At 43.3% G+C, this 21,746-nt stretch overlaps 1 protein-coding gene across 2 annotated transcripts in view; it reads right to left on the reverse strand.

Moving 5' to 3' along the window:
- Window positions 1-21,746, reverse strand: part of CCDC138 (coiled-coil domain containing 138) — a 43,764-nt gene extending 22,018 nt beyond the window's left edge. Inside the window, exons 1-9 of one of the 2 annotated variants that reach the window (XM_056556024.1) lie at window positions 21,616-21,651; window positions 13,134-13,238; window positions 12,823-12,955; window positions 10,305-10,387; window positions 10,013-10,200; window positions 9,267-9,425; window positions 5,229-5,348; window positions 3,041-3,118; window positions 1,774-1,881 (exon numbers count right to left, since the gene is read on the reverse strand). In XM_056556024.1, coding sequence (XP_056411999.1) covers window positions 1,774-1,881; window positions 3,041-3,118; window positions 5,229-5,348; window positions 9,267-9,425; window positions 10,013-10,200; window positions 10,305-10,387; window positions 12,823-12,938 — 852 coding nt within the window. In that variant the 5' untranslated portion in view covers window positions 12,939-12,955; window positions 13,134-13,238; window positions 21,616-21,651. Of the gene's footprint in view, window positions 1-1,773; window positions 1,882-3,040; window positions 3,119-5,228; window positions 5,349-9,266; window positions 9,426-10,012; window positions 10,201-10,304; window positions 10,388-12,822; window positions 12,956-13,133; window positions 13,239-21,615 lie in introns of both variants that reach the window. The other variant, XM_056556022.1, reaches the window with a different exon arrangement.

Here is a 21,746-nt window from a genome sequence, read left to right on the forward strand (position 1 = left end):
GGGTTTTCTTTAGGCAAAATAAAAATATGCCCCCAGATGGTCTTCTCTGACTTTTTGGAGAATAAATCTTCACACAAAAAATAATGTAAAAGTGAAAAATAAAATAATATAAAGAATATAGAAAAATAACAAATAAACCCCACAATTCCAATTACATCAGCTACAAGTATAGGAGAATGATGGGCTTTTTCCTCTGATCCTCATTATACTCAGATTCTCATTATCCTCATACCAAATCCAAAATTGTTACCCAGAGTAGTTCCTGCCTTACATAGAAAACAGGAGATTGTGTTGACATCCTTCTGTAGCAAAACCCCTCCAATAAAAAAAGAGAAGGAGTTTCACTATGTCAGGAGGTGTTTTGGTCAGTAAGTTAGAGGCAAGGTCTTGTGTATGAATTAAAGCGTACCCGTCAGATCACTCAAAAAAACAAAACTGTTATATGTTGCTCAGTATCTCATCCTGATCATGTACATGTACTTTGTATGTGTCTATGACCTACATTTCTCTCAGAATTAGCTTTATTTCTTAAATACCTTAATTTTATCCCCCAGAAGCAGGGGGGGGGGGGGGGTGTACTCACTGTGATAACCACTCCCTCTCCCTCTCCTCAGTCCAGTGCTTCCCAGCCAGGGTGCCTCCAGCTGTTGCAAAACTACAGCTCCCAGCATGCCCACACATCATTTGGCTGTGCAGGCATGCTGGGAGTTTTAGTTTTGAAACAGCTGGAGGATATGATTGTAGTCCCCCTTTATTACACACACACACTGGGTTCATGTATTCTTACACATACACATTAGATAGACACACTGATATACACACATACACATATATCCACACACACACACACACACATACATGCTTGGACACTTACTTTTTCATCTGCAATGCATGTTTCTGCCTCTCTCATTGGTCTGCTGTGTGAGAGACGGCAGCAGGCTTCCTGCCCCTCCCCTTCTCATGAGTCTCTGCAGTGTGTACAGCCCCTCCCCCCTCCAAAACGTCCCGGAGTCGAGGACGAAGCAGTGTACACAGAAGCACTGAATGTATTCCAGGAGGCAGAGGGGGCAGTTCTTTGACTGGCTTTTTCACTATGAAATACTGAAAATTTTCTAATGAAAGCAATTGCAAAACCTATTGTTTTTGCATGCTTTACAACATATCAAAAGTTTTTATATCTGACAGTGCCTATTTAACCTGTTAAGGACGCAGGGTGTACCTGTACTCCCTGAGACCGCTCCCGATCTATAACGTGGCCCCACGTCATAGCGGGTCGGGCCCAGCCTCTAAAAAAACGAAAATGCCCCGGGTCCTTAAGGGGTTAAAGCAACCTTTTAGAGGGACTAAATTATCAGTGACATGTCTACTAATGGTGTGAAGGGAGAAGTAAGTAGTCTGTCACCAAGCAGATGGAGTGACAATTGGGTTAGTATATCCTTACATACATGCCTTCATTTAATATATAAGTGAATATATTTTTAACATTCACCCTGGATTTCATCCTTAATGGCTTGGTTTACAATGTCAAAATGAGTTACAGCAATGTGGGCTACCTAAAAAAAAACTATACCATAAGATAATAGACCTTAGAGTGCCGACCAGAGTCAAATAGTGACTCCGGTCGGCTCATTTTTGCCCCGTATCCGATTTTGTGACCGGACTGAAAACCGTGGTATACTATGTTTTCAGTCCGGTCACAACCGGATACGGGGCAAAAATTAGCCGACCGGAGTCACTATCTGACTAAGACATACTGATAACTATTAATCATACCTTAGGTTTTACAGGAGCAGGTCTCTTTTCAACATTTTGGGGTTTTGGAAGATTCACAATTTGGGAAGTATCTTTGCTTTTCTGAACTGTAAGGAAGGCGTGCTTTCTCTAGAAAAAAGGTATGATCCAATTTAGCAAATATCTATCACTTTATGCTGTGTTCACATTCCTATCTGCAATTATTAAAGGGGATAAGATGTCTGATCACAGGGGTCCCGCTGCTGGGACCCCCGCACAGCACCGGCGTTCTGTACAAACGCTGGCTGCCGGCGGCAGTGGATAGGGGATAAGATGTCTAGCGGCGAAGTACAAAACCAGTAATGAACTTGAAAAGAGGAGAAGTCTAAGGCTGGGTTCACACTATGGAATTTCCAAGCAGAATTCCACTCAGAAATTCCAATGCAGCAGTTCCTTTGCTGCTAATGGGATACCACTGCACAATGCACACAGGGGATATGCTGCTGAAGTTCCACTGGAAACAGGATGATATTGCACATTCTTTTGGTAGAATCCATTGCTCTCTAAGGTGGGGGGAAGTTTCAAAATTTGCATAAACATTTTGCAGGTTTTTCAAGTTTATACTTTACTCACCAAGTGCTAGTGATTTAAGAAGCACAGTGTTAGGACAGTCAATGTGTGACTTAAAGGGGTACTCCGGTGGAATACGTTTTTTTCCCCCCCAAATCAAATGGTTCCAGAAAGTTAAATAGATTTGTAAAAAAAATCATTATGCTTTCAGTACTTCTAAGCTGCTGTCAAATCCAGAGGAAGTTGAGTTCTTTGTTGTTATTTTCTCTCTGATCACAGCGCTCTCTCAAGACACCTCTGTCCATGTCAGGAACTGTCCAGAGCAGGATAGGTTTGCTATGGGGATTAGCTTCTACTCTGGACAGTTCCTGATATGGACAGAGGTGTCAGCAGAGAGCACTGTGGTCAGACTTAAAAGAACAACTCAACTTCCTCTGTAGTATACAGCAGCTAATAAGTATTGGAAGAGTTAAGATTTTAAAAGAAGTAATATACATATATTTTTATTTTTCTGGTACCAGTTGATTTGAAAAAAATTGTTTTCCACCCGAGTACCCTTTAAGTACCCAAAACAAATCATGCAAAGGGAAGCCAGCAGAATTTTGTGGTGATCTTGAAAAATTCCTCGCTAAGTCTTTTAGTTATATGTGTCCTTCATTTATGATCTGTTCCTTGCTTAAAATTTACCATTAAGTCACCAATAATAGCACCCAGAAATAAAGAACAACATGTAACTCACCTGTAGGTTTTCTAGACGAGACTGAACTTTCTTAGCTTGAGATTCCAGTTTCTTATTTTGCTCAATCACTTCATTCAGCTGAAAGAAACAAGAGGGCACACAAAAACTAGAGACACAATTTATATCTGTTGTGTCAACAGTCAACTGTGTTTCTAGTATGAGACAACAATGACATGTCAACAGAATGCAAGTAAAGCCAATGATAATTTATGCTATTTAGTACAACAGGAACACCCCCTTTTAGGGGAAAAAATGTCCAAGGTAAGATGACTTTGTCTGCACAACTATAATCAAAAAGGTCAGGATCTAACAGAAAGAAAGACACCACAGTACATAAAGGGATATTCCCATTGGGACATTTATGGAAAAGCTATTAGGATATGCCATAAATTTCGAAGAGCTTAAAGGAGTACTCCAGCACTGCTTTTCTTTATCCTATTGTGCTCGGGCTGCAAAGTAAATAAATAAATTGAAACTCACCTTTCTCCGTTCCCTCGCTATTAGTCTTTGGTTCTCCGGTCTTCTTCCTGCTTCCATGTGTACGGATCGTCACACTGCGGTCAGTGTATCGCTGGCCACTGTGATGTCCCACCTCGGCCAGTGATAGGCTGAGCGCACTGTCATGTAAGGAGCCTGGGCCCCGACCTCTTCCTGCTGGCCGCACTCCTTACATGCCCGTGCGCTCAGCTTATTACAGGCCAAGGCGGGACATTGCTGCGGCTGGCGATACGCTGACCACAGGAAGAAGACTGGTACCAAAGACTGATAGCGGTGCAACAGGGGAATGAAGGAAGGTGAGTTAAGGTTTGCAGCCCGGGCACAGTAGGATAAAGAAAAGCAGCGCTGGGGTACTCCTTTAAGGTCCTATCTATACATATCTTGAAATTACATAGTTTTCATAACTCTCATTGACATTAATAGAAGATGCATAAACAGCATAGCATTGAGAGCTATAAATGTTGCTTAACTCCAGAGTTACAAAATCAGTGCTGCTCGTGGTAATGCTCTGTTTACGTAACTTCTATTAACCTTTATGACAGTTAAAGTCAGTAAATTAAGAAAAAAAAAAAAACACACGCTTTCTGCTTACCTATCACCTCCAGGGGAGAAAAGCACACATACGGAAGTTTTCTGGGACTTAAACGGGGAACACAAACCCCCACTCTTAGAGATACGCGCAAGTGACGGGCCTCTCAGCCAATTAGTGGCTGAGTAAAGAACCCCCCTCTCAGCTGGTGATTGGCTGAGAAGGCTGTCACTTGCGTTAGTCTTGGAAGGTGGGGACCGGAGTATGCCAAGGATGGGTAAGTACTGGGGCACAGGAGATCAGTTGAACCCCCCGTGATCAGACTCTTATCCCCTACCATGTGGATCGGGGAAAATTTCCGTTCCTCAAAGTAACCTTTTAAACACTGATGGGCAATCCTTAGAATTTATCATATTGTTTGACAGGTGGGGGACCAACGCCAGATAGCCACACCCAACAGCTGAACGAAGAGGACGATTTACTGATTGCACAAGCACATCCTGGTACATATATCTGTGACTGTGCCTGATACTGCAGCTCAGTCCCATTCACTTGAATGAAGCTGGGATGCGGTAGCAAGCATAGCCACCCATGAGTCAAGGTGATCTGTCATTTTGCTGATTGTCAGGGGGTCTCTGACTGCTACTAATCATACATTTTGACCTTAGGTAAGGAACTAGGGGTCGACATGCTGGAAGTTTTTACAACATATACGCCAAAAGTAAAGGAGATAATGCTCAGTTACCCTAGCCGGATGCACTAATTAGCTGTCTACATCTAAAATTCAAATCATAGCGTTCTTGTCATTTCAAACATTTTTTTTACATGCCAAGTCATGTCAAACGTTTTGACTGAGACCCCCACCAATCAGGAGAAGAAGTGGGGGAAGCATGTAATCGTGCGCTTTACTCCCTGGCTTGCAGCCATCTCTGTCGTCATTGTAAGTCTTCAGGGCTAAAGATCGCTGTGAGCCAGGTGGTGAAGAATGCTTTTCTCCGCTCATTCTTCTGATCGGTGGGGGTCTCAGGACCCTGACCAATCAAAATTCTTGACATGACTGTGACATGTTAAAAGTTTTTTTTTAACGACAGGGACACTTTAAGAAATCACTTATTCTATGATCACACAGATTCAGTCTATAATGAATAAGAATACACTCGCCTGCTTTTTTAAGGTGTCATTCATTTCCTTTAAGGTATCAAAAGAGGACTTCAATCTTTTGTTTTCCTTGATCTTCTCTTTGAAGGCATCTGACAGCTGTTTTACCTCTACATCGTGCTGCTGCAAAGGAAACAATACATTCTGTCAACATTAATAAAGGTTATATCAAAGTAATGTTTGCCTAGAAAAGGATCCATATAGAAGGATCACACATTTTCCTGTAAAAAGTAGTTTGCCTTCCCATCCAACATTAAAAAGAATATCAGAATTTGAAAAAGAATTTAAAAGGGCTGAAATATATATTATTCAAGAAAAAAAGAGCTGTGCAGCAATGATTCACAGATCACAATTATAAATCTGCAAGGTTTATATCTACCATATGAATGTCATGTAGAAGTATTTGTCATTTTCATACTTACATAGAAGGGAGTTTGATTTGTTTTTTGTACAACCGTGCCCCATTGAGGTCAGTTCTGTTTCTACAGTGTTTATGTGGCTCCTTTTATGTTTTAGTTTAATAGCATCTATGCAACGTTAACTTTTTGTTTTCTGGTCTTGTTCACTTAAAGGACACAAGATAAATATGCAGTGGGAAGCTGGCAGTATATTAGTACAGCGATCCCTCAACTTACAATGGCCTCAACATACAATAGTTTCAACATACAATGGTCTTTTCTGGACCATTGTAACTTGAAACCAGACTCAACATACAATGCTATGGAATCTGCGAAACGTGTCAATGACTGGAAGAACAGACCAATCAGAATGGATATTTCACTGGTAAAACTGGTGTATTCCTAAAGTGCATGCACTGACTGAGGTCTGGTAGCACCCCCTACAGTACAGGGAGGTATTACATGTTCTGTACTCTTTACCTCTGCCAAGGTTAGCTACTCCTTTGGACACCAGGTGAGGGCGGCTCCATTTTCCTTTTTTAGGACACTACGTGTTCTGTACGGGACCCTGAACAAGCTTCTGTCCTCTACATAGACCAGTGTTTCCCAAATAGGTTGCCTCCAGCTGTTGCAAAACTACAACTCCCAGCATGCCCGGACAGCCGAAGGCTGTCCGGGCATGCTGGGAGTTGTAGTTTTGCAACATCTGGAGGCACTCTGATTGGGAAACAATGACAGACAGTGATTTACAGCTCCCAGCAGATCTTTATTACTTTTATATGTAAGGATTTGCTTTATCTGTATTAGTTATCTACTTATTTTTCTTTAATCCTCACTTTTTCCTATTTTTAGATGACATTTTGGGGGCTTCAGAACCAATTACCAGGTTTCCATAGAGTTCTGGTCTCAACATACAATGGTTTCAACATACAATGGTCGTCCTGGAACCAATTAATATTGTAACTTGAGGGACTACTGTACAAGAAATCAGTTTTAGGGTCGGCTCACACTTAAAGGATCCGCAGTATTAAATACATGTCTATTCTTTCTGCAGACGAAATGTATTGCTGTATATGAGACGGCGCATTCCCAAGCAGCCTTAGCGCCGGCATGTTATGTCGGTGCTCCGTTCTCAGGGGAAATGTGTGTACATAGATTTTCGGCATGGACATTGCCATGTGAACATAGGCTAAAAGTCACTGGAGATACCAATTTGCAGTATTCCTAATATATTCTACTGACAAATATGCTTCATATAGAACAATAACTTGCTGCTGAAATTTTTTTACAACCCCACAGGTGCCTATCTACAGTGGACTACAGACTGCTTGCATGACTTTGTAGAATATGAAGAAGAAACCAGACGGCACTCACCAGGGATGGAACAGCGACACTTTAATTTCTCATGCACGGAGCCACAGGCGGGTAGGACTCAGCGGTCGGCAGGGGGCGTGTGGGACGTTTCGTGCGCAGTGACGCACTTCCTCAGCCAACGCCCGTGCGTTTCGTGCGCAGTGGAAGTGCGTCACTGCGCACGAAACGTCCCACATGCCCCCTGCCGACCGCTGAGTCCTACCCGCCTGCGGCTCCGTGCATGAGAAATTAAAGTGTCGCTGTTCCATCCCTGGTGAGTGCAGTCTGGTTTCTTCTTCATATTCTACATTGTCATTGTGTCACTTTGGACTATGCACCCCGGAAATTCAGCGTTGTTGTCCATAGCAACACTGGTTGTCATCTAGTGCACCCATGCCTCATTGAATCCGCAGTGCAGTGCCGGCTTTTCCCACTTCTCCCTCGCATGCTTGCAGGACTTTAGTAACCTGTAGACCGCTAACAGATCACTGACCACTCACTACGAAATTGAGAGAAGGACATTGTCATCTCTCCAGAGCATGTGTATTTGTAAGTATATAAGGACGCAGCTCTAATGAGATTTTTCTATTAAATAGTGAAGAGTGATCTCAATGGTTTAATAGAAATGTATCTGCCAAAACCAGAGGGTGACAATAACCAAAGCCAAGCATAGTTGGCCCAGAGGATGCCGTGTAGTGCACAATATAACCAGCTAATAATACACGTATCCTATGCCTGATTGACCAATGTGGAACTGTTTAAAGATCAGTACCACTTGATTTATTTTTTAAATTGGTTCAATATGTCTAAACTGGAAAATGACTTACCTTTTATTTTGGGACATATGGTATTAGAATGTTGTTTGATGTGCCCTGTATAAGATGTGTTACTCAAGTTGTTAGTCACACTACGGAAACTATGCCATGTTCAAAGAAATCTATTAGAAGATTATGAAAATCTATGAACACATATAAAACAAAGCTAGAAACATGAGAAACGTAATAAGAATGTTTAGATTACACAACACGACGAAATGCTTTGATTAACCACAGTGTTTATGAGGTTGCCTGCGAGTGCAAGTGTGGACAGCCGTGCATACTGGAGGTTCCTACAAGAACATTGCCTGTAACTATTTTATATTATACAACTTAAAGCCTTTTCAAGACTTAAAAAGCAATGGACAAATAAATGGCATTATACTTTCTCAAGTTAAACAACATATGCCATAATACAACCCAACATTTACAGTACACAGGTAAAAAGTCAACCACAACTCAAGTACACTGCTTAGTGGAGTAAGTACCCCCTAAATTATTATGCAGCACCAGACCCGCTAAATTGCAATCTTTACTTTTATATATTACAAAGAAAACAGAGACATATGTAGCACAATTTTACCTTTAAGTGTACCTGTCATTTCTAAAGAATAAAAAAAAAAAAAAACGTGCAGTGATTTTAGTGTGCTCACTGCTGTTATTGAGCCCTGGAGATTCACCTTCATTATACAATACTATTTAAATTTTCTCTAAGCAGGACCAAAGCTTGGCTGTTAGCCAGTAATGCACACACAGGACAGGACCTACTGGCCTCTGCTATGCCATAGTGCATGTCAAAGTACACTAAACCGGCTAGCACTGTGCTGGTCTGAGGTTATACACAATGCACTACTGCAGATGCATGTAGGGGTAAAAGAGGTTCTTTATGTACAGGTTCTGCAAAGTGCTGTGTGAGCACAGCAAAAAACACTGTAGCACAGCAAGGAAGGGGTTAAACTAAGCACCGAGCTGTTGCTAAAGACAAGTCTGCAGTCTAAAGGGGGGGGGGGATTAGATACAACAGGCAGCACTGTGGACATATAGCAGTAGCACAGCAAGGAAGGAATTACACTAAGCACTAACACTACTTCTGAGATATGAGGGAAGCAGACCTTTCAGAGACAGCGCAGATCCTCTGGAAAATGGACACAGCTTGCAGATAAACAGCCTTTCTCTCTCTCCTCTGCACAAAGCAGAAGCTGAGCCCTGCCCCTTTTTCTGTAATTCTGTGACCGTTAGTAGAGGTGTTTTGAACCTAACAATAGGCACTGGACAGCATGGAATATGGTAGCTCTATGCAGGGCAGATATAATCAGAACTGGAGTGCAGCTATGTACATCTGTAGTTATCTTCCTACAATACTTTTTATTAGTATATGTTAAATGAGATATTGAGGGCTAACAGACAGCTATATCAACGCAAACCTACCATATTTAAGAGAAAGGTGAAGGTGAACAGCTGGAAAAGTAAATTACCTCTTTCATTATTCGAAATTTCTCCTGCACATTCTCTCCCACATCCTTTATCTTGCCGAGTGTGGCCTGGTGTTTTAGAAGCATCTCCTCCCTTTCAAGTAAACTCTGCTCACGCTTTTTCAATTGAAGGGAATATTCTTGTTGCGACATTCTCTCTTGCTATATAAAATAAACATGGGTATTAGAATTGGTTTGTGTTTACAAACCACATAATGCTATATAAGTAATTTCAATAGCAGTAAATGTTACGGTCATCATTAAATTAAAAAAAAAGTAATTTCCATGAGGACAAACTCTGCCCGTATGTTCTATTAGAACATATCAATGACACAGAAAGGGGGGACCCCTTCTATGAGCCTGAGCAGAGAGAATCTAACAAGCAGTGGCTCTCCTTCTGGCCTCCCAGAAATTGCAAGGAAAGCCATTTATGTGAACGGCAGCTTTTTGTCACAATTCCTCTGCAGCAAAACAGCGCAGGAATGAGCGGCTGATCACAACTTTGGGTTTTGGGTTAAACAGGATGTCCATGCTGATCCATGTCTGTATAAATTGAAATAAACACTATTCTAATAATTAATATTTCTAGTGAAAAAGACATGTATTTGTAAAAAAGAATGTCCTGTATTGGCAACATGGAGCCAAAACTTCACACCATACAATGCTTGACTGGAATGCTAAGGGAACTAAACATTTTTAAAGCAGCATACGTAACATTTATAGTATAATGTATTTAGTAGATTTCATACCTGAAGTTTGTGATATATTTCTGATAGCTCTTCATATATATCATGGATCTCTGAAGGTAAAACATGTGGGCTCTTTAGTGCAGTGTTTTGTGGCTTCCTCATTCTATGTTTTGAACCTGCAAGTCCACTCATAAGAAAGGATGGTTCAGTACATGTGTTGGCTATCAAGTGAGATGGCAAAGTAACATCTACCAAAAAAATAAAAATAAAATAAAAATCACATCCTCTATGATTAACTGACACAACAGATACAAGACATTGCTGTCAAATGTCTTCTACTAGTCCTAGTTACCTGTTTCTGTGTACAAGTGGGCACTGGAATCCTGAACTGGACACAGGTCATCATCAAAGTGCTCATCAGTGATCTCTAGTTGGCTTAAATCAGAAAAGTTATTAATCTAGATATGAGAATTGAGAGATGCGTATTTCTTGGTCTTTATATGACCCATATTATCAGTACAAGAATAAACAAGTTATTCCAAGATGACAACATATCACCTTTCTTTAGGATAGAAAATAAGTGATCAGTGAGCTTTGCTGGGAGCCTTAGGATTTCAAGAAAGGGGATGCAAATGTCCCTATTTGAATGCTGCAGGAGATAGCTGCACTAATTCATGTAAAGAGATACTCCACAGAAAATACATTGTTTTTGACTGAAAAGACTATACAACTTCTTCCTCCAAGGCACACAGCAGCAGATACAGTCATGGCCATAAATGTTGGCACCCCTGAAATATTTTAAGAAAATGAAGTATTTCTCCTGCCAGAAGACCAAAGTCTGTGCTTTTGGGGAGACGGAATGTAGTCTGGACCAGAAGGGGCACAGATTTATAAGGACATGAAAGTGACATGAAAAAAAAAAAAAAAAAAATATATATATATATATATATATATATTTTTTTTTTTTTACAAAGAGTAAATTACAAATCTTATTTATTTTACCTGCTGTATCATATGCAAAAAAATTATTTTAATGATAGTGCCCCTTCAATACCCCATAGTGAAAATATGAAAACAAAATATTTAGGACATTTTTGCTAATTTATTAAAAACGAAAAACTAAAATTTGGAAAATACATAATTATTTAGACCCTTAGCTACGACACTTGAAATTTAACTCTGTTGAAACAACCAGGACCCTTCCAGGAAACAACCAGGACCCTGGCTGCCCTACCAAACTAAGTAATTGGAGGGAAAAGGGCCTTGGTAAGTAAGATGACCAGGAATCCAATGGTCATTCTGGCTGAGCTCCAAATACCCAGTGTGCAGATGGCATAAACTTCCAGAAGGTCAACATTTACTACAGTACTCCACCAATATGGGCTTTATGGCAGTGGGGGCAGAAAGAAGCCTCATCTCAGTAAAAGACACATAAAACCCATCTAAAGTTATACACGTCCTTATGAAATCAAGATTAAACTTTTATTTGCCTCAGTTCTAAGCGTCATGTCTGAAGGAAACCAGGCACTGCCCATGCCCCTGTTCAGTACCATCCCTACAGTAATGCATGGTGGTGGCAACATTGTGCTGTGTGTGGGTGTTTTACAGTGGCTGGGACAGGGAGACGGGACAGGGTTAAGGAAAAGCTGCATGGGCCTCAGATTGGCCAAAGGTTCACCTTCCAACAAGACAATAACACAGAAGTGGCTTAGGAACTCTGTGAATGTCCTTGAGTGGCCCAGCCAGAACTCTAACCTCAACCCAATCAACCTTCTCAGGAAAGGCCTAGAAAAAGCCCCCGACAGTCCTCACCAACCTCACAGAGCACGGTAGGATCTGCGGAGAAGAATGGCAAATCCACAAATTCAGGTGTGCTGTAATCGCTGCCAAAGAGGCCTTTACTAAGTCTGAATACTTGTGTCAATGGAATATTTTAGTTTTTCCTTTTCAATAAATTAGCAAAGATTTCTAACATTCTTTTTTTTACCTTGTTTTTATAGTGTATTGAGTACAGAATGATAGAAAGGAACTTGATTTTTTATTTTTTTTTATTATGGCATAAGGCCACAAAAAAAAGAAAAAAATAGTGAAAAGTAAGAAAGGATCTGAAGACTTTCCAATGTCATTGTATGGTGTGTTCCCTAAAATGAAGTTCAATGGTGTAAAATAAACAAAATAGAAAAAATATTAAAATGCATAAAATATAGGTTTTGCTCCTATAAGACAGTACCGTATAAACTTTACTAAACCCATAGACACCAATATAAGTCTAAAATTTTGGATCCACTTGAAGCACTTAGCGCATGTCATTTATACATTCACTGTTGAATAAATAAAAAATGTAGTAAGTGTTCTTTTAATGTACAGATTACTGTCCAAGATGAGTGCCAATCGGCCTATCAGCACTCAATACCAGGACCACTTACTTAAAGGGGTACTCTGCTGCTCAGCGTTTGGAACAAACTGTTCCAAATGCTGGAGCAGGGAGCTTGCGATGTCATAGCCCCGCCCCCTCAATGCAAGGGTGATGTCATGAAGGGGGCGGGGCTATGACATCACAAGCTTCCGGCGCAGGCTCCAGCGTTTGGAACAGTTTGTTTCAAACGCTGAGCAGCGGAGTACCCCTTTAAGGCAATTGTTAAGAAGTGAACAAATGCGTGAATTAATGCTTGATTGTTTGTGCATTCGTTCACATGCATTATTGACAGTAGCTCGTCTACTGGTTACATGGGGAGATGTGCTGCTGGCAAACAATGATTTTTCTGGACACATTAAAGATCCGATCAGCCAACAAAGAAATATATAGTGGATGGTTGCCATGGTAAGAAAAGTTATTACCAGATGTGGTACGAATTTAGTGTAAAGTTTACCTTTTGGAATCCCCAATCCTCCTTAGTAAATCCCTGAGTGCTTTATTATAATGTCCCTTCTGAAGGAAGGTTACAGAAGAGGATGCTGGTTGCAACGACATCCTGGACTCTGCCATTTAACAATCCAGGTGAACTGTAAACAAAAAAAACATTAGGAATAATTGAGACGCAAACCACATTGAGATATAGCAATATCGATATGCTGAGAGATCTACCAGTCTACCACCATAGAGTGTATCCTCTAACAAGTCAATCCTGGCTGTGCCTAACAAAACACCAAGGATGCGCAAACACAGCTGGAGTCACCTTACCCATGAAAGCAGAGGCCCAAATATGTGCAGCCAGAGGACCCCCACAGGGTGAGCGTGATGATCTGGCAGTTGAAGGAAAAGATTGAGGCAGAGCATACGCAGGATCTTGCCCGAGATCGAAGGTCAAGGGGAAAAAAAAGGTGAAAAAAAAAGATAAGAGAAACCACTCCTATACTGGAAGAGGACATGTAGGTCCTGCAGTAAATAACAGCTCCTTAGGATCTCTAATAATCACTGGTCAGGATGATCAACCAGTCAGGGTTGTGGTTTCAGCAACCACTTAAAGGGGTATTCCAGGAAACAAATTTTTTTTATATATCAACTGGCTCCAGAAAGTTAAACAGATTTGTAAATTACTTCTATTAAAAAAATCTTCATCCTTTCAGTACTTATGAGCTGCTGAAGTTGAGTTGTTCTTTTCTGTCTAAGTGCTCTCTGATGACGCCTGTCTCGGGAACTTTTCCTGGAATACCCCCTTTAAGAGTTGCAGAGACTGGAGGACAGAACCCTGTAAGACAGAAGTCAAAGGAAAGACATGCATTTCAAGTCTTGTCTGGAGACACTGAGCGTTGATGGTATTCAATCTCCTTGCTCTACTGGGAGAAGAAATGGAGGCCGGAAGGTAACAATATGAAATAATCCCAGGTTACAGGCTACAGCCATAGTGGCCAAAGGAACAAGAAGTGAAATTTCGCCAGAAACCCAACTGGAAGAAACTCACATGTATGGATCCAGAACTGGGCTCTACTTTACAATCTGCAATAGGATTCTGGCTGACAGGGGGCACTGCTGAGTCGCAGGACATGGTGAATAGGGGAGATGGAAGGAGCATCCCTGGATTGCGGTAGGAAAGCCTTTCAGGATTGGCTGATGTACCACCAGGGCAAATGCAGGAGAGGCAGATATCATCGCAATGGTCAAAAGTAGAGAAAGACACTGAGGGATCATAGAGGTCAATCTTAACCTAGTCAGAAAAGTTAAAGCTCAACTGTCACCTAGAATAGGCTTGTAAAGCTGCACACACAGCGCAGAAACCTAAATGTTTCTAGCGTATCACACTCTTAGTATTGATAAGGGATGAGAGTTTGGGTGTAGCCTGACCTCTGAGACCTCTCTGACCCAGAGCAACTCTCCCTGTTGCCTGGAGCACATGCCAACCCACTGCTTCATGCAGTAGAGTCGGAGCCCTATTCTGGAGATTGCAGGGGGTCCCAGAATTCAGACCCCTGCAATCAGACACTTTTCCCTTAACCTGTGTATAGGGGATAAGTTTTTAATGGGGTACTCCAGTGGAAAATATATATATATTTTTTTTAAATCAACTAATTCCAAAAAGTTAAACAGATTTGTAAATGACTTCTACTAAAAAATCTTAATCCTTCCAGTACATTTCAGCTGCTGCATACTCCAGAGGAAGTTGTATAGTTATTTTCTGTCTGACCACAGTGCTCTCTGCTGACACCTCTGTCTATGTCAGGAACTGTCCAGAGTAGGAGCAAATCCCCACAGCAAACCTCTCCTGCTCCGGACAGTTCCTGACACTGACAGAGGTGTCAGCAGAGAGCACTGTGGTCAGACTGAAAAGAAGTATACAACTTCCTCTGTAGTTTACAGCAGCTGATAGATTAAGAATTTTTAATAGAAGTAATTTACAAATGTAATTTTCTGGCACCAGTTGATTTGAAAAAAATAAAAATAAAATAAAAACATTTTCCACCAGAGTACCCCTTTAAGCCCATACCCCTATTGTCTTGGTTCTAAGGCTGCTTTCAAACTATAAAGTTGTTCCGTTAAAAGATCTGTTATAAACGTCCGTTAGAAAAGCCATGTTAAACGTCCGTTAAAAACCCATTCAACTCTATGAGACTTTTTGATTATCCGTTATAGCCCGTCATGAATAACGGACGTTAGTTGTGACGGAAGAAATAACGGCACATGCACTAATTTTTCTTCACAAGAAATGGGACAATTAACGGCTGTTATTTTTAACATTGAAGTCTACGGCAAATGGATGAGCCTTTACGTTCACCTGATTTATAATATCCGTTATTACTTCTGAGCATGCCCAGAAGAGGTGACATCAGCAGACTCCTGCAGTGCTGAGGGACCACTACTACTCCCATCATGGAACAGACTTGTTTCCCTGATGGGAGTAGTAGTTTCCAGGCTGCGGGAGTCTGTGGGTGGCTGGGGAAACTACATTAGTGTTTGTACTACAACCCCCATCATGGAACAGACTCTGATCCATTATGGGGGTTGTAGTACAGGGGCTGAGATATTGATCGCACCAGGTCTCACTTCTGAGATCCGATCAGAAGTTATTAAACAGTGGAGCAGGCGGCATGCTCCACTCCCCTTCGGTGTACGATGTATTGTACTTTCATTTTTAAATTCCCCGCTGGGAGCCCTGAATGGCCGGTACAGGGAGGAGCCACTCAGGGCTCCCAGTGGGGTTTTCCAATAGAAGCGCTGCGGTGGGGAAAGATATATACAGAATTGCTGCGCTATAGGAGTCTTGCCCTCCGCAGTGCATTAATATAAGTATTGCCCCCCGCAGCGCATTTATATAATTTTCCCCCCATATTGCTATCATAACCCCCAGTAGCGCTATGAATGAAAAGTATTCTATTAGCAGCGCATCTGGCCGGGAAGCCGGCCAGCTGATGCCCTGCTGAAAGAATACTTGTCATTCGTAGTGCTGCGGTGGCATATGTACATAGAAGCACTGTGGGGGCCAGGAAACGCTATATGTCTGGCCCCCACAGTGCTTCTATAATCATATGCCTTTGCAGCGCTATGTATGAAAAGTATTCTGTCAGCAGCGCATTTGGCCAGCCCGATGTGCTGCTGAAAGAATACTTGTCATTCCTAGCGCTGCGAAGGCACATGATTATAGAAGCGCTGTGGGGGCCAGACATATGGATATATGTCTGACCCCTGCAGCACATCTATATACATATGCCGCCGAAGCACTATGAATGACAAGTATTCTTTCAGCAGCACATCACGCTAGCCCGAATACTTTTCATTCATAGCACTGCTGGTGGCTTATAATAGCGCTGCGTTGGGAATATATATATATACACATGCGCTGCAGGTGACAATATATATGCGCTGCGGGAGGGAAATATATATATGCACTGCGGGGGACAAATATATATGTGATGCGGGGGAGAAATATATATATATATATGCGCTGTGGGGGGCAATACCTATATAAATGCACTGTGGGGGGAAAGGCTATATAGCGCAGCAGGGGGGGCAAGATACATAGAAGCGCTGCGGAGGCCAGATATATACCCCCCCCCCCTGCGATTCTATATATATCTTTCCCCACTGCAGCGCTTCTATTTGAAAACCCCGGTGGGAGCCCTGAATGGCTCCTCAGCACCGGCCATTCAGGGCTCCCGGCAGGGAATTTAAAAATTTAAGTAAAATACATTGTACATGACAGGGGAGTGGTGCTTGCCGCCCACTCCCCTGCTTAATAACTTCTGATTGCATCGGGTCTCAGAAGTGAGACCCGGAGCGATCAATCCCTCAGCCCCTGCACTACAACCCCCATCATGGAACAGAGTCTGTTCCATGAATGGGGTGGTAGTAGTACAAACACTAATGTAGCCTCCCCAGCGACCAGCAGACTCCCACAGCCGGGGAACTACTACTCCCATCATGGAAACAAGTCTGTTCCATGATGTGAGTAGCAGTAGTCCCGGCTGTGGAAGTCTGTAAGCAGATGTGTTAAAACGGCCCTACATGATGGATGTTATAACGGGTCTTAACGGATAAATATGCCCGTTATTTTGATGGACGTTATTCAGCCGTTATCTCCCGTTATTTCATCCGTTATTATACATTATACATATTATTTTCTGTGTAAAAACGGATGTTTAAGGCTGCTTTCACACTATAAAATTCATCTGTTAAAAGATCAGTTATAAACGCCCGTTAGAAAAGCTTTAAAAAAAGGATGTTAAACGTCCGTTACAAAACCCCATTAAACTCTATGGGATTTTTGGATTATCCGTTATGACCCATTAAAGTCCGTCTTGACTAACGGATGTTAGTTGTGACGGAAGAATTAACAGCACATGCACTAATTTTTCTTCCGCCGCAAGAAACGGGTAAATTAACGGCCGTTATTTTTAACATTGAAGTCTATGGCTGATGGATGAGCCTTTATGTCATCCGTTTGCACCTGGTTTATAATATCTGTTATTACTTCTGAGCATGCTCAGAAGAGGTGACATCAGCAGACTCCTGCAGTGCTGAGGGACTACTACTACTCCCATCATGGAACAGACTTGTTTCCATGATAGGAGTAGTAATTCCCCGGCTGCGGGAGTCTGCAGACAGCTGGGGAGGCTACATTAGTGTTTGTACTACTACCCCCATCATGGAACAGAGTCTGTTCCATGATGGGGGTTGTAGTACAGAGGCTGAGGGATTGATTCACTTCTGAGACCCGATGCGATTCGAAGTTATTAAGCGGGCAGCAAGCTCTGGATCCCTGCAATGTATGGTGTGCTTTAACTTTCATTTTTGAATCCGCATAGTGCTGCTGCTGGAAGGCTTTTCACATATAGCGCTGCGGTGGCATATGTATATAGATGCGCTGCGCTGGGTATATTATACATGCACTGCGGGGGACACATTATATATGCGCTGCGGGGGGTATATATCTATTAATGCGCCCGGGGGGGTATATATTTATAAATGCGCCGGCAGGGGGTATATATTCATAAATGCGCCGGCAGGGGGTATATATTCATAAATGCGCCGGCAGGGGGTATATATTCATAAATGCGCCGGCAGGGGGTATATATTCATAAATGCGCCGGCAGGGGGGGGTATATATTCATAAATGCGCCGGCAGGGGGGGGTATATATTCATAAATGCGCCGGCGGGGGGGTATATATTCATAAATGCGCCGGCGGGGGGTATATATTTATAAATGCGCCGGCGGGGGGTATATATTCATAAATGCACCGGCTGGGGTCATATCTTTATTAATGCACTGCAGGGGGCATAATATAAATGCGCTATAGATATGCCCCCCTCCTGCTACTCACAATGTTCATATTTAAATCCCCCGGGCAGGAGCCCTGAATGGCTCCTCAGTACCGGCCATTTAGGGCTACCGCCCGCTCCCCTGCTTAATAACTTCGGATCGCATTGGGTCTCAGGAGTGAGACCCGATGCAATCATTTCATCAGCCCCTGTACTACAACCCCCATCATGGAACAGACTCTGTTCCATGATGGGGGTTGTAGTACAAACACTAATGTAGCCTCCCCAGCTGTCTGCAGGCTCCCGCAGCCAGGAAATTATTACTCCCATCATGGAAACATCATGATGGGAGTAGTAGTAGTCCCGGCTGTGGGAGTCTGTAGGCAGAGGTGTTACGGCCATACATGACGGGTCTTTATTCATACGTTTTTACACAGAAAATGGACGTTTAATAACGGATGAATGCTCATAGTGTGAAATCAGCCTAAGAAATAAAGAAATAAAATTTGTTAGAAAAACTAAAAGTGCAACGGTCATCAATATTTACCCCCTAAAGCTATACACAGCATATAAAAGCTGTGTTGCACAGTAATGCAGGCATATCATTTATTGTCTTATGTGGTGTTTCCCAAACAGGGTGCCTTCAGCTGTTGCAAAACTACAACCCTGAGCATGCTCAGACAGCCGAAGGCATGCTGGGAGTTGTAGTTCTGCAACAGCTGGAGGCACCCTGGTTGGGAAACGCTGGTCTTATCATTGGCTTCATGATTGTAAAAACTCCTTTTATCCAGAGTCATGCACAGTCAGAGGCGTATGACACTGCGGACCACTTTCTCAGTGGTCTGTGTCCCCCAGGAGCAGAGGGGTCTGGCAGCTACTTACTACCATATCCCCACTGTAATAGGCACTGTCATCTGATCAATAATACAAGCGACTATAAGAAACTTTGTAATATATGTTGATGGACAAAAATTCTTCTTTCTTCTGTTCTTTTTTTCCTCCCTCCTGCTGGTTAAAGGGGTTGTGCGCTGCCCTGCCTTTCAGAGCTCCGCTCGCAGCATCCGGAAGTTCATTACTCCGAACGCTGTGTGCGGGCTTCCGTGTTTGCGGCCGCCCCCTCAACGAAAGTCTATGGGAAGGGGGCGCGACCGCTGTCACGCCCCCTTCCCATAGACTTTGGTTGAGGGGGCAGGCGTGACATCACGAGGGGGCGGCAGCGAACACAGAAGCCCGCACACAGCGTTCGGAGTAATGAACTTCCGGACGCTGCGAGCGGAGCGCCGAAAGGCAGGGCAGCGCACAACCCCTTTAAAACTTCTCTAAAAAAAAAAAAATCTGCTCTGCTTTGTCCTGTGTCAGCAAGACAAGCAATACAAGCCTATGGAAGAGAAAAGAAGGTAGCTCCGCCCATCAGCTCTGGGAGAACTGCAAATTACAGATGAAGCCTGCAGAGCAGAAATCTGTTGAAAAATACCATATGCAAGTTATACAATGGCTAGAAATATTGTGGCTCCTCATGTACACAAAAGTCGCCTGAAATGACAGGTACGTTTTAAGATTTCTATATAAAATATTTCCTATTCGAAGCATAATCATCACAGGAACATTAAATGACTACTATTGTGCAGGAAAATGTATCCCCTATCCAAAGGATAGAGAATAAGTTTTAGATCGTGAGGGACCAGAACCGCTAGGACTCCCCATGATCTCCTGCCTGGCACCCCGGCTTTCCCCAGGAATGGAAAGACCCTCGAAGTGGTGGCCAACACACCCCCTCCATGTATCTCTATGGAAGTTATGGAAACAGCTCCCGTAATTCCAGCCACCCTTGACAGAGCAGAGTACAAGCTCATGATGATGGCGGGTGTTACACGTCGGGTGCGGTGGTTGCCTCAGCAATTGTGCTGCCCAGTTTACAGTAGCATCTTTCTACCCCAATGTCAGACTGGTACACAGTCACGTGCGCTCGAAACGCGTCTGATAGTATGGTCAGTTTTAACAGTGTCAAGTAATCTTCAATAAAGCTGTCATTTCCAAGTGCTGGATCATCGTTTTCTTTGGTACACCTTAGGGCTGGGAGGTATACCGGTTCATACCGAATACCGAAATTTTTGGGCTGCACGATATGAATTTTTCCCATACCGCAATACCGGTTGGGCCCCTCCCCCTTGGGAATGAATTATCAGCCCAGAGCTGCGCTGTTCCCACATCGGGGAACTAATCATATGTGACCTGCCAGCGCTGTTCTGCCCCCCCCCCCCCCCCAATTATCAGCCCAGCGGAGTACTACTCACATATGTCACCCGCAAGCACTGCCCTCCTCCTCTTTGTTGCGGGCCGCCGGCACTGGAACTCACTGTACGCCAGTGGCCTCCAACCCGCTGACCTCCAGATGTTTCAAAACTACAACTCCCAGAATGCCCGGACAGCCAACGGCTGTCCGGTCATGCTGGGAGTTGTAGTTTTGCAACAGCTGGAAGTCCGCAGGTTTCAGACCACTGCTGTACGCTGTATCCCTATGCCCGGGCTGCAAAAGATAAAGAATGTAAGTAGTACCCTGCTGGGCTGATAATTAATTGGGGGGAGCAGAACAGCACTGTCGGGTAACATGATTTGGGGGGGAGCAGAAGAGCGCTCGCGGGTCACATGATTTGTGTGTGTGTGTGTGTGGGGGGGGGCAGGGTGAAAGAAATACCGTTATATACCGTGGAACCGCCATAAGTTACAGAAATACCGTGATACACATATTTGGTCATACCGCCCAGCTCTAGTACACCTATCCACAGGATTGAGGCCCAGCTGATCACCAGGACTGTGAAGTCCCCTGTTCCTCCTCATCCACATAGGGCCCTGTTCACACTGTGAACAATATTCAGCACTGATTCTGCCTTGAAGTAGGCTTCCATGTATTTCAATGGGAATTCCACCCCTCAGTTCACACATCAGAACTTCCGACAAGGACTTGGCATACCAGCAGAAGATTGAGTGGACACAAGCGCCAATCCTGGATCATTATAAACGGCGTAAATCCGTTAAAGAAATTCAGGGAGGATTTCCTTGCTAACAGATGCCAACAGCTGTAAGGAGAGACATTTGTCTCAGTGTAGGTCAGTGGTCTCTAAATTGCAGCCCTCCAGATGTTGCAAAACTACAACTCCCAGCATGCCAACAGCTGTCCAGGCATGCTGGGAGTTGTAGTTTTTCAACATCTGGAGGGCTGCAGTTTGAAGACCACTGGTATAGTAAAGGATGGGGATAATGGTGGGGCAGCCACTGGCTTGTAATGGGGTCTGTCCCCTGTAGGTTAACCAGTACAGCACTGCATGAGAATGAATGAGCCGCTCTGACCATTACTGCGGGACAACAGCCTCTGAGCGCCAGAGGGGGCGCTCTATTATTATCAGACACCTCAGTGCTGTATCTCCCGTCTATTGCGTCACACCGCCTCCTCTCCGCTGTACGGTACTTTACCAGTCTCGGCGTCCCGTTTCCTCCGCTCTGGTTTTACGCCATAAATACGTGACGTCATCAGCACGTCTACCAACGACAGGAAGTGCTGCGCACAGCACCGCCCTAACCGCTCGGTATCCATGGCAACTAAC

Source organism: Hyla sarda, chromosome 2 (genome assembly GCF_029499605.1).
Source record: "Hyla sarda isolate aHylSar1 chromosome 2, aHylSar1.hap1, whole genome shotgun sequence".
Taxonomy (NCBI): Eukaryota; Metazoa; Chordata; class Amphibia; order Anura; family Hylidae; genus Hyla; species Hyla sarda.